At 37.0% G+C, this 13,572-nt stretch overlaps 2 protein-coding genes across 2 annotated transcripts; both read right to left on the reverse strand.

The window, feature by feature from the left end:
- Positions 1-333: 333 nt before the first annotated feature.
- mbd3a (methyl-CpG binding domain protein 3a) lies at positions 334-8,864 on the reverse strand. The gene is made up of 7 exons (XM_008433869.3): positions 8,677-8,864; positions 6,605-6,761; positions 4,685-4,822; positions 4,482-4,572; positions 4,195-4,372; positions 1,123-1,278; positions 334-1,014 (listed from the first exon to the last, which is right to left on the reverse strand). Exons 1-6 carry the CDS (start codon positions 8,688-8,690, stop codon positions 1,128-1,130), a joined length of 729 nt encoding a protein of 242 aa, XP_008432091.2. The 5' UTR covers positions 8,691-8,864; the 3' UTR covers positions 334-1,014; positions 1,123-1,127.
- Positions 8,865-9,567: 703 nt separating this feature from the next.
- On the reverse strand, positions 9,568-12,894 carry uqcr11 (ubiquinol-cytochrome c reductase, complex III subunit XI). The gene is made up of 3 exons (XM_008433868.2): positions 12,765-12,894; positions 11,349-11,490; positions 9,568-9,929 (listed from the first exon to the last, which is right to left on the reverse strand). The coding sequence occupies exons 1-2, from the start codon at positions 12,812-12,814 to the stop codon at positions 11,370-11,372; spliced, it is 171 nt and encodes a 56-aa protein (XP_008432090.1). The 5' UTR covers positions 12,815-12,894; the 3' UTR covers positions 9,568-9,929; positions 11,349-11,369.
- Positions 12,895-13,572: the final 678 nt, after the last annotated feature.

A 13,572-nucleotide genomic window follows, 5' to 3' on the forward strand; every position in this document is an offset into this window, starting at 1 on the left:
TATATATATATATATAAATAATGTTCTGACTAGTAATTAAATAATTACAGTGTCTTGTGGAAGTATTCAGTATTCAAATCCCTTCAAACTTGAAGCTATGAAAATCTGAAAAAGGAAAAAATGTATTAATCAAATATTATTACTCTTTGTACGCAGAGAGCCACAGCTCAGGTGATTAGATATTAGACAAATCTGGCCTTTACAGAGGAGTGGTCTGAACGAGCATGTTAAAAAAGAAAATCATAAGCCTGTGGTTGCAATGTGACAAAATGTAAAAAGCTTAAGGTTTATGAATATTTTTGCACTGCGTTGTCGGTGAAACAAACTCATGAGTTATAAAGAAGCTGCATTTATTTCACAAACAAAAATAGCATAAGGATGTACAGTACATCAGTGTTGTACAATTCACTTGTCTTTCCAAATCGTTAACGTTACTCTCTAAACTTTAATGTTGTTGGCAAAAGAACGCAAACAATGCAAATATGACGACTCAGGCTTAGTATCAGGAACAAAACTAACCGTAAAACTTGAAGAAGACAGCCACACGAGTGTTGTGTTCGTATAAAAATACTGCAGCTTTTCTAGGCTTTCAGAAACACACCGTATAACAAACCACCTACAGTATCGGTAAAATATAAAGCAACGCAATCTGGGAGAACAGTTAAAAATATACAGCCTTTGCAGAACCCACATCAACATTATAAAAAAACACACAAATTCACATATGTGAGGTTTGTAACTTCAACACTGAGGTTAAAACAGCTGGAAACTAATGTAACACTGCATTGTATTGAGCACCTTCCACAGCTGCCTTACATTAGTAGAGGTAAAACAAACAAACAAAAAAAAGCACCCTTTTAGGATTACATTACCAAGTGTAAAAATATAAAACAATAAAGATGACAGTCTTTATTTGGGTTAGGGAAAATTTTAAGATCTATTTTTTTTTCTGCATTCGAAACAAAATGGAGTCTTTTTTTTTCTTTTTTTAGTATATGGAGTTTATCAGCAAACCTGAGAAGAGATGAGAAAGAAGTGCGTTACTCACTCGGGAAAGTAATACAGTCTATATTTCTGTAAACTACATGAACCAAACGGCTCTCATGCTGTGTTTCCGTCTACCTCGGCTATAACTCCTCATTCTCCAGCGGCTCGGTCTTCTTCTCCACTTTGTCGTCTGCTGCGTCTGCGGCAACATCCTCTATTTGAGCAAGAGAGTCGGCCATCAGGGCCTCTTCAAGCCGTCTCCTCACATTCTGCACCAGGTCCTCCTGCCTCCTGCACACAGAAACACACACACAATGTCAAAGATGACATGTTGTGGCTCTAAAGTTACACTCCCTCCCCCACGACACCGTCAGAGACTGGCAAAATGTAAACACTTTCAATCCACCACAAAACATCCATCTGTATATAAAGGTCTGTTGACTGATTAATCGCACATTATCCATAGATATCTTGTGATTAATCGCAAATAACTGCATTTTAAAATTTGCTTTAATGTACCTTAGCAGAATGCTTGTAGTATTCTTATAAAAATAATTAAATATGAATGTTCTTATATGCATTGAGATGGATTTACTTGTTTTATGCAAATTAATGTTTCTTTTATAATTGCAGCAATACCAGAAATGATAATTGTAAAGGCTATTTTACAGAAAAATCTATAAAAGGTACTTTCTCTAAAAGATTTGTCAGAAGCACTCATACATGTACTCCTGCACAAGATAACTGCGCAGCAGTTCGGTTATTTTGTACAGTTAATTTTCCTCCCGTCATGGAAGAAAATTAACAAAGGCAACAGATTTTAAATGGGATTATAAAAGGAAATAAAGAGCAATGAATAAACTACAGCTACACAAAGTGCAATACAGAACTAGAAGTCATCCCATAACGGGCTGTTAATAAGACTTAATTTTGGGCAGTTCCTCCATTTGATTGATGGAAACCCCCTAAAAACATCAAAAAGCTCTTATGGAGGAAATGGATCCATGAAATCATGACAAGTTTTTCTTTCCTGAGGAAAATTTATTAAGAAGAGCTGATTAAAAACAAAAATTCTTGGAGCTGCTTCAGAAGTTGAGTAGCTTGCGTATAAAATGATGCTTTGCTATGGTTTGTTTACAGCAGCCGAATAATTCTGGGGTTCTTCACCGTTTCTCTGCCTCTCAGCTGTGAGTGAGGCTCACAGCTGCTCTGCGCACAGCGCTCAGAGCCGAATGGGAGCAGAGATTGACAGGAGGGGAGAGAGAGTGGAGCTGTTTTCAGAGACAACTTTCCTAAGAAACGGGCGGCCAGCCCCACAGCTGAAACAGAGAAAGAGATAACTTCACTCCACATTACATAAAAATCCGTGCCTTAATCGTGTGTTAATCACAAAGGAGTCTTCTTGTTTCAGTCATGGTTAAAGTCGCTTGACCAGAGCCGCAATGTAGACTTGTAAATTTAAGAGTTTTTATGTTTTTTGTTTTTGTTTTTTTAGCTTCTTTTTCACCACAATAGACCAGAGAAGAGTTCATGTTATTGCAGACAAACTTCAATCCATCTATTAATCTGCCTCCTCCACCCTATCATCACTCAGAGACAAGGCATCAAGGTCCCTAAACTCCTCAGTTTGAGTAGACTAGTCCTCAAGTTGAGCCTTTTCACGTTTTGCCAAGTTATCACTCCAAACTTCAATGTATTTTAGTGGGATTTTATGCAAAAGATCAACATAATTGTGAGTTGAAGGAAAATGAAATATGGTTCTCAAAAAATCTTCAAAACAAAAGCTAGAAGTAGTCATATTTGCAGTTTGCTACAAAACATGCAGGAGGCACAGCAAACATGTTTAACAGGGTGATCTGGCTAAATGAAATCTAACCTTCAGACATGCTAGAAAATGAATGGCAGAAACCGACTGCACAGCCCTCTGAACACACCATCACTACTGAGAAACACAGTGCTGGCAGCATCAAGCTGTGGGGTTGAATTATTCAGCAGGGTCAAGGAAGCTGATGAGCGCTGATAGGAGGATGGATAAAGAAGCTAACTGGTTGAAGAAAATCTTCTAGAAACTGCAAAAGGCAGACCTGCTCTAGACTGGCAGTTTATCTTCCAGCAGGATAACAAGCTGGAGCTACAATGGGATGATTTAGATCAAAGCATATTTGTGGCCCAGTCAAAACCCAGGCCTAAAAATACTCCACAATCTATGGCAAGACTTGAAAACATCTGTTCATGGACTCATCATCCAATATAACTGCGCTGCAAGAGTGGCAGAGCCAAACACCAGAAGCAGTTAAGGAGTTATTTGTGGCCAATTATGATAAAATGACTAAAAGCAAATGAAAGTTGAAGCTAGACTGAAGTGAATAACATGAGCTGAAACTAGTCAGACCACAAACACACAGCAACCTACCCAGATGAGAACCACGGAGAAAAAGAAGCAAAAATGACTGGAAACACAGAAACTAAACAGCTGAAAACATTTGGACGAACATGATCTTTGTGCAAGCAGCAAAAATATACATTTTCCAATTAATTGCTCAACTAAATTCAATTTAGAAATATTTTTTTCATAAACACTTCATCTATCCACTTTACAGTTTTGCTATAGAAGACCAGTAGGATTTTTTTTCTTTCTAAAAAGGTTGAAATACTCAACGGCTTTTATCCCAGTTAAAACAAGAAAAAATATCGTCAGTATAACTGATTTTTTAAAATTATTTTTTGTTAAGAATGCCTTTAAAAATGTTGCCAGCGTTGATTATGTTTAAGTGTATTGTTTTAATATCAATTTTCAGTTAGAAATGTGATCACCATGGTAACCATAGTCAGAAAACACCCTTCTATTGATCACTTTTGTTTCACGAGTAAAACCAGAGAGATTCAGTTTAAACCTGCAATTAAATCACTTTATTTTCCCCAAGAAACTATTAGTCATTCATACGTGGACACTTTTTTTTTTGACAGAGCTCAATATTTAATGGGAAGTCCTAATTTTACACCTATATTGTAATCATAAACTAGTTAGAAGTTGGAACAGTTTTCACCCTCTGACCCCAAACGGACAACCCTTGGCAGCACTAATACAAACAAGAATCACCTCTGACACTCTAAATAATCTCTTTGACCGAACTATTTTCTATGAAGGAAGCCAGAAACAATGGATTCACACAAATGCCCTGTACTTTAAGCTCTAATTGATCCTACCTGATGTCATCATCAGTCACCACAAAGGCCTTGCAGAGAGGCTGAGCCGTGTTCAGCCAGACTCCCGGGTTCTTCTCCACCGCAGCAGTGAGCTGGCCAGTGATGGGCGCTGGGCTGGTGTGCAGCGCGCTGGCAATGGCAGACAGCAGTGTTTTATCAGAACACACCGGCCCTACGCCTGAGGGAAAAAAAAGAAAAGAAAAGAAAAAAGGATGGGTCAAGTCAAGCTACAGAAAATGCTAATTTTGAACTCAACCTTCTCCGCATCTCGGTGGTGCTGTCCTCACCCTGCAAGCCTTTGGGAAGGTCCATAGTTTTCACCAGCTCTTCTGCTATGTCGAATGCATTTAACCCGCTCAGCTTCCGCTCCCAGAACAGCTGACCAGAAAGACAGATGTTAAGACTTTTAGCTGGAAGCCAATATGCTCCTTTATTCAGGGCAACTTTAAAAACAACGTCCTGACTTTTTTTCCTCCATCCTCCAACTCACTTGCTTTGGTTGGTCCACCGCCTTCTGAGGGTCCGTTTTCACCTTGTTATTGGGATGATTAGTTATCTTAGTCACCGGCTGTTTGAAGATGGAAGCAGTCTGTCGAACTGGGAGTGTTGTGTTTAAATCAGGCTTGACCTGGAGAAGAGACAACATCACATAAATAAAGCAAAAACAATCGCTTAAAAAGTGCATGTGTATTTGGTAAAATCACAGTTCTATTGTTTGCCTTGTTATTAGCAACTTAATTGCGGTGAACTTTATTAAAAAGTAGAGGTTGCTGTGTGAGCATTACAAAAAAAAAGCTCTTAATATTGTTACGCAAAGCAAGAAAACGATAGAAAAATCTAGTTATTACATTTTTAATCTGCCTTTAGTTCCCATAATTGCATTTGTGCAAAATCATGTAGGTTTATCGCCAAGCGAATGATCATCGATTAGACCAGACAGGTGCTAAAGATCATCAATACTCCACACTTGTTGAGGCAGAAAAAGCTGACTATTAGGTTTACAACTGAATGAGGAATAGAGGAAAAAAATAAATAAAATTCTGCTGTCAAGAGCAGGTCAATTACCATGGTAACAAGATCAAACTCAAGGTAGTCACAGTATCTCACAAAAGTGAGAATACCCCTCACATTTTTGTAAATGTTTTATTATTATATATTTTCCATTGGACAACATGGAGGTTATGACACTGACAAAATGTAAAGCAGATGACATGCAGCTTGCATTACTGTGTAAATTTGTAGTTCCCTTACAATAACTGAACACATACCCAGATAATGTCTAAACAGCTGGCAACAAAAGTGAGTATGCGGCCAAGAGAAATTGTCCAAATTGTGTCCAATTAGCCATTTTTTCTAATATCATGTGACTCTGTAGTGTTACAAGGTCTCAGGTGAGTTAAATTTGGTGGCATCGTTCTCACAGGAGATTTTAAAGCAGACCAAAATCTCAAGATGCGTTATTCAAGCTTCACAATCACAAAGAAGCTGGAAGCCTTGAAGATGGATTTTCAAGGAAACCTAATGCAGCAGAAAAAAACACATTAAGCTTGTTTCCCTCAGGATTCAGAAGATATCCCTCAGGACTGGTAGAAAGCAGCATTGACTGTCCAGAGAAGTCAGTCAGACCAGGACTGATCTTCCTGGAAGACTTGTATCCTGAAAGCCATCACACCAAAATGAAACGAAGCTAAGGGACTCAAATTTGTGCAAAAATGGCAGCGACTCTGGACTGACGAGTCAAAAAAAAGGGAAATATTTGGCTGAAAGCAAAAGGCATATTGTTATCGTGAAGGCTGGAAAGTTGAACAATAATGTGTTTCTGCAGGCTGTGAACGGAAATAGATGCTCTTTACAAGCTTGGCGCTGCTTTTATGCATTTAATGGAAGATTACATGAAACAGAACGCTATAAGGATGAAGATCTGATTAGTCCTGCAAGATCTTTGGAACAACTTTCCAGCAGCACCGAAAGCAGAGGTTAGACACAACAAGAAAGGAATGATTTTCCTTTGCTTTGCTCACAGTGTTCTTTTTTTTTTTTTTTCGTTTTTACAACTTTGGCACAGAACTCTGAAAAGTGTGAGACATTTTAAAAGTATCATTTATCAGTGACTAATGTAATAACGCAACACATAACCGGAGAAGGCCCAACAATATACACACAGGATTTAAAATTTAAAATCATAAACCCCTTGTTTTTGCTACTTGATGTACACTTAAGTAAAATACAAAGTCTAAACATGTAAGGGCTACCAAGCTTTGTATGAACAAAATCATAAAATTTTTCAATAAAAGGGGAAAATCATTGTTGAAAATTGACAACAACAAAAAATTATCTTGATAACTTATTTAATGTTAGTTTCTGGAAGGTTGTTTTCTTCATATTGTGCACAGTCTGCTGTTGATCTCACCTTGAGCTGATGGTTTACGTCGTAGAGATTCTTGTGTCTGCTTCTCTGCACTTTGGTTTGCAGTGATCGTCCGGCCCGCGGCTGGCCGGCGTTCACATCGGTGCGAAGGTCGCTGCGGAAAATCTGTGGCTTGTTGAGAATACGCTTAACGGGTAGGCTGAAAAAGTAAAAGAGAGACAGGAAAAAAAAGAAATATGATGAAGTGTTCTTTCAAATTGTGCATGAATGTAACATGAAATGGAACATTTAAGTAGATTTACTGAATTGGTGATTTACCAATATCACTTGGCTATAAATACTCTATAATGCAAAGAATGTTTTTTTATTTTTTTTATTTCCTGCACCCCTGGTTGTATTACTCAGCTGCCTGTGTACGTCCACCTCCAACAGATGGAATGACATAAACATCAAGCACATTTGTGTCTTATTTCTACTGATTTTTGGAGTTAAGGGCCGGTGAGTAAAAAGTCTGTGTAGATTAGAGATGCACTAATCAGATGTCTACAGGCTGATACAAATTTCCAGAGATCTGGAAATCATATCGGGTTCGGCTACAGTTTTTTGTCTAAGGACTATTAGACATAAACCTAATTCACGGCAGCTTTATTTTACGTCTACAATTAAAACAAAAAGTTGGCCGTAAAAAAGAAATGGATGCTGGTGACCTCTTTACAAAGGTAGTAGAAACTACCTGATTACCCCTATGAATGCATAAAAGCACATGTCTATCTACCTGATTTTACAAAACTCAAAACAAACCTCAACAACAAACGTGCACTTTGTTAGTATGTTGACAGACTGAAAAAAAAAGGATTTTTCCCCCCATTTTGATGCATTCACAGAGCAGGAATCAAATCAGACATTTGACGTGATGATCAACGATCAGAGAATTTGAGAAAATATTGGCTGATTTTGATTATAGGCAAGTTGATAAGGGCTGAGCATTCCCTATTGTACTGAAGAAAAGTCCTGATGGGATTTTTATGAGCTCCAAAAGAAGTGGATTAGAAAAAAAAAGACTAGCTCTACCGAGTAGCGTAATATTAAAAGCTTAAAGATGAAATGCACATCTAAATTCCAGAAAGTAATCTGTAAAAACTTACATTTTGTATCAACATTTTAAGAGATACAAAAAAAAAAAAATTCAGCATTTGGAATGTTCGACTGTTATGAAGAAATGCATAATAGCAAAAAGTGGTCAATTGGAGGGTAAGAACTATCACCACATCAAACCTTTTTCCATATTACAAAATACAGTAAATGAGAGTTTCATTACTGACTTAAAAACTATTGTAAACCAACAAATAGTCAGTTGCATAGATTGGGCCCCAACATCCTTCCTCTTTCACGTGTGGCCCAACACAGAGGTGACTGGATAGACTGGTAACGACAAGCCAGGGAGTTACAACAACCGAAAGTATTTTTTTTATCCCTATTGTCACTGATAATAAGAATAAGAAGAATAAGAAGAAGAAGAAGAAGAATAAGAAGAAGAAGAAGACTTGTTCTGAATAATGTCACTCAACTACAAATAACATATTTAAAAAATAACAACCAATTAGTTCATAACTGATGGAAAAATACACTTAAAAAAAAAACAACAAAAAACTTAGCCACACATAGACACATCGTAAACAATTAATGTCAACCTGTGCAGTATTCCTCCCATTCCTTATTATTTTTTTTATTTTGTGTAAAGGAAAAGTTGCAGCGTGTCTTTAGCAGCAGGAAGTCGTCAGAAGGTCCCAGAGAGGAGGAGGTCGCTGAATGAAGTGCAACACCGGGCCCTGCACCCTCGCGACTCAAGCGTGTGTAAACAATGAAACTTAGCTAGCTAATCAAGCTAGCGCCCAGCGGAACAACAACGACCCACACAACGTACCTACCGCTTCCAGTCACACTAAGCCATAAATTCAACGGACCCATAAAATACCAATTTGTTTAAGACGGTGACAGAGAATATACATAACTCCGACATGTCCACATGCTAATGAGTGTTTAACTACACAACGAACGCGTGCCTGCACATCTTGTTTAGAACAACTCCACTATCACGCAGTTCAACGCCTCACCTTTTTCTCTCCATGGTCCCGTTTTGTATCGCTGTGTTGACTGGAGATTCTGCGAAGAAAGAGGGGAGAAAAAGTCCGCTATCTACCTGTCCTAAATTTACAGTGTTTAGCTGTCGAATCCTGCTGTCAGGACTTTTTAACGCCTGCAGATCACTCCGCCTGCTTGACGCGCAACATAATCTACTGTAATGCATGCGCCACACAACACTAAACTAGTCCGACTCTGACTCTCCACCTCTGCTGCTATAAACGTTTTCGCTTACACAATCAGAAAGCAGGAGCAGCTTCCACCTTCAGGTGACATTTTATTTATTACCTATAGATTGTTTTCATACGTTTGTAGTTTTAAAGTTAGTTGCAATAAAACGCCTTTTATTACACTGGGGAAAAATAATAGTACACATTGGACTACACACATATTGTAATAATAGAATAAGAATACAGTTTTGGATATAGGAACTATTTTTTGCTCACCCTAAAAGCTGTTTTAAATTATATCCAGATCTTAATTTATAAACCTAAATATCCACACACATCATGAGTTGATTTTAGGCCTTATGTTGGCCTGTAAATTAAGTTTGTGATAATTTTCTATAGTGAAATACAACTAAAGAAAGTAGCTCAACCAACTTTACTCCTGATGAGAATAATCATCTTTCACATACAACTCAGCTGATCCTTATCTCATGGTCTCTTAAAGCAAGTATAAAGAGAGCCAATTTTTCTTAAAGGCACATTCCAGCCAATCAAAGATCTGATTCAGTCAACAGTCTATACCACAAATTCCTCCAGGAATTGAATTTAGTATGTAAAAAACCCCCACTTCAATCCTGTTTTTAGAAGTTTTCAATTGTTTAACAAATGCTCATGAAAAATACACACAAACACAAGTTAAAATACATACTTTGCTTCTTTTTGAAGCAAAATCAAAAATCTATTTTGATCCATATAACAATGATTTAAAGAGAAAAAGAAACATCCACAGACTGAGCAGGAAGAGAGGAAGCAGCAGAGATGACATCGGTTATCTTTTTCATTCGTTCTTTTGTTTTACACTGGCAAAAAAACAACAACAACGAAGAAGTCAAACGCCTGGACGATTCCACTTAAAGTTGATGAAAGCAGTTCGGTGTTGACTGAGGTGTTAGTGATGGGCTCTGCAGTGGGGGCCACAGTCCGATGTACAGGCTGCAGCAGCTCATGCTTGCTCTGAACGTCTCAGCATCAGTAACAAGCAAGAAACAGAAACCAGCCTGGGAAAAGAAAATGACAAACAGAGATTTTTTGTATTCAAATGAACAAGATTCAAGCACTTTCCATCAACCTCAGGAATGGAGGTGCAAGACCAAAAATAAAATCACACACACAAATTATGTAAGGGGTTAATTACTTCATAGAAGATATATTTTTTTGCAGGGTTCAACATCATCCTGACATTTAAGCAGAGTTATTGACCGTCTCAGAATTTTGTTTCGTCCTACCATGACCAAACGTAGAGACTTGTTGCTGTCCAGGGACTGAGTTGTTCTGCATTTGTCTAAATATATCAACTTTAATCAGCAAATTCCTCACCTCCAGTCCTGGGAATCCTCCTATAATTACCCAACCATCATAACTGAGTTCAACATGTTCTGTCTGAAAAATGCTCTTATCTCCTTACTTTTTTTTTTTTACTCCCCCCCCCCCCAAAAAAGTTGAGTCATTCTAATAATCGAAGACAGTTACTGAGCAGCCAGAAAGCAGCTTTGTTTTATGCAGCCCAGAAAACATAGTAAAAAAGCTAAAAAGTGTTATTATTGCAATTTAAGTGTGCGTGGTGAATCTAAATACATATAGTCACACAAAGGCAACACAATCTCAGGAAAACATGACTTTGGGATATGACATTTGTACAGTGTAATAATAATATCAACTCCAATCGCCACATTTTCATCACTGTGTGTTTTCCATCATCATAAAATCACTCTTAAAATCGTAAAATCATCATAAAATCAGTCTTAGCATCTTTGTAAGTAAGGCTTTGCTCACACAGCTGGAGAAACTGTTGTTTGTTGCTTGTTGTTGCTGCTGCTCATACCGTCAGGTTACATTTCAGTCAGCTTTTACATGAAGTATTCTAAACTAAAACGTACTTTTGTAAACATGGCACACAATAAACTGTTAAATATAAAATGTTAAATCTACAACAACAACAACAAAAAGGATTAAGCATTTCCCTGTGAACACAGCCTAAGATTAGTTTCAAGTGTGGTCATAAAGATCAATCAGACTGTACCCAACTGTTCAAATAAGTCAATGGCATGGGCACCTGAAATATCCTAACCTGATAATTATTGCACTCAATAAATCTATAGTGAATGTGCCATGACAAGATAAAAGTGCAAATTAGACAAAGTGTATTTTACAGATGTAAATTGTACCCATGAAAATGATCTGGACATAAAAAAAAAGTTTTTAAAATCATATGCTCATTTTATTATTGTATAATAATAATGATTATGCATGTAATAATAATAATAATAATTACATGCATGTGACATAATATAATTTAAGAAAACATATGAAAGACCAAAACAAACAAACAAAAATAAATTTCATTATCATCATCATCATCATCATCATCTTGCTAGCAAGCAGAAAACAACAGTCTTCTTTGACGGTCAAAGCGATACCTTTGCCTGACAGGACTGCCCCTACTCGTCCTTCTTGAATTTGCCGTTGATGTAGGGAACATAATCCAGAATCACACGCCAGTCTGTGAAGTAGACCAAGGCCACGCCTCCAGTTGTTCCCCAGAAGGTCATAGTGGGGACCCTGGAGAGTGCAAACAAATCACTCTGAGACATACAAGCGAGCCAAAAACCCATCTGTGTTTAAGGGAACCACATATTAAGGAAAAAACAGCTAAACAGATGAAAACAAACATAAAGAATCATGTCAGTCAAGCCTTACATCTGACATTATACAGTAAATAAACACAGAATAGAAATAATATAGTCTCATTTCCACAGGGAAGGAAGAAATGGAGGTTAATTGAAAGATAATAAACAAATCCACGTCTCCCCGGGGGCAGTTTGGTAGCTTGTGGGGAAAGCTTTAGCCAGGCTAGTGTCCAGCTTATAGTGATGGGAATGCAGCACAAATTTGATCACAAAGTTACTAGACATTTGTTATTTCAAAACACCAGATACATTTTTTTCCCCTGATTTCTCACTCAAGTTATCACATGTTTGAAATAAGCGAACACACGAGATTGTATTTCAAAGTTATATGGCATATGGTTCTACAGGGGTCAGGTTTTTAATAACTTTCAAAAAAAATTTTTTGATTCAAATATTTGTCTTCAAGACAATGGAACAAGGAAAACGGTGAAATTATATTTGACATTTTCACATTTCCATTTTCTTCTTCCATACTTACACAGACCTGGAAACTACTTAAGAATCTAATTAAATTGCTTTCCAAATCTGTCAAGATTGTGTAGGAACTCAGCTACTATGACTCAGTATTGTCATAATTTTCAGTACCCAGACAATTATGACTGGTTTACTCAGCTTATTAAAAATGAACGAATAGTTAAGACAGGCAAAACTATTTTGTAACACATTTGTAGTAGTTCCTTTTCCAGTTCAGATGCTTGTACATATTAACATTTTAAGGATATTTTCTTTCCAATCTCATTTGTGAAAGATTGGCATATTGTAAAAAAAACTTCTAAATAATTTACCAGAATATCTTGATTCCTGTTTTAATTTGAAGTATTTGACAAATAAAGCCAGTTAGGTAGTTGTTCACCTTAAAATAACACTGAATTACACGGTACAATATTCCCAATGCTATATCGTAATCGGGAAAAATGACAAAAAGTAAATAAAATAGAGGATAATTCCTTAATGTAACATATTTGCAATTTCACGGGTTTTTGACCCAGAATCGAGCTAATAGCCTGAATTCATACCCATGTCCCCATTGCTATGACCTCGGCTAGGCTAACGGCTAATTTTAGGTAGCACTAAGCCACCACTTCAAACTCCAAATGTCAAACGTATTCAATTATTTACCCACAAAAGCAATATGAAAGCACATACCACGACTTGGCGATGGCCATATATTTCTGACCGATCAATTTACCAATCATTTTAGCTGACAGATGCCCTTCTACCTACAGGACGCGCTGCTTTAAATAGTGAGAAGAACTTCCGCCACAACACACCATGATTACTTCCGCTTATTTACAAAATAAAAGTTGTGGATTGTAGTGACAAAATAAAAACAATCTGTTACGTCTCTCCCAAACGTCTGTTTTCTTAGTAGACTTCCAGAATATGTTATTACTTTAAATATTTAAATTATTTTTTTATTAACCCTGAATGACACCGATAATAATGTGTCTCAGTTCGTTTTCATTTGCTACTTTTCCTTTGTAGAATATTATCTGTACTTGTTCTGATGTCAGTTTTTTTTTTGTAACTACCATTACTTATAGATTTGCATATGATAAAAATTAAAATGGACTACAAATGAAAGCATTAAAGAAAATCTTTACTGGCCCTTAGAACCAGTGCGTTAGCGGCAGGCCATGTTGTGAGTGGCAAGTTTGCCTCATAAAGCAAGCACCCCAAGAATTGATCTATATATTTTTTTTCGTGTTACAGAAGCAGTAATAATTACGTCCTATTTATTTTAATTATCACTTAAACGAAAATGGACATCTTTATCTTCAACGTTTTCAGCAAACACCAGAACATTTGGTTCCTTAAGACTACAACAAATTCACCAGGACGCTTTTGGCCACAATATTTGAATAGCAAGAAAAGACTTCTCCCTCTCACTTCTACACTTTACTTGCAACCTTGCTGAACACAGTGGCTTTAGAATCCCCCACTTGTGGAAAAA

The sequence above is a fragment of the Poecilia reticulata genome, chromosome 17 (genome assembly GCF_904066995.2).
Source record: "Poecilia reticulata chromosome 17, P_reticulata-male-v2, whole genome shotgun sequence".
NCBI lineage: Eukaryota > Metazoa > Chordata > Actinopteri > Cyprinodontiformes > Poeciliidae > Poecilia > Poecilia reticulata.

Coding starts and splice junctions, on each gene's coding strand:
- uqcr11 (XM_008433868.2), bottom strand. CDS start 12,814: ATGATTGGTAAATTGATCGGTCAGAAATATATGGCCATCGCCAAGTCG. Junction 11,491..12,764: donor ATGGCCATCGCCAAGTCGTG/GTATGTGCTTTC, acceptor TGCACTCTCCAG/GGTCCCCACTATGACCTTCT.
- mbd3a (XM_008433869.3), bottom strand. Junction 4,823..6,604: donor ACGTAAACCATCAGCTCAAG/GTGAGATCAACA, acceptor TCTCTTCTCCAG/GTCAAGCCTGATTTAAACAC. Junction 4,573..4,684: donor CGGTGGACCAACCAAAGCAA/GTGAGTTGGAGG, acceptor CTTTCTGGTCAG/CTGTTCTGGGAGCGGAAGCT.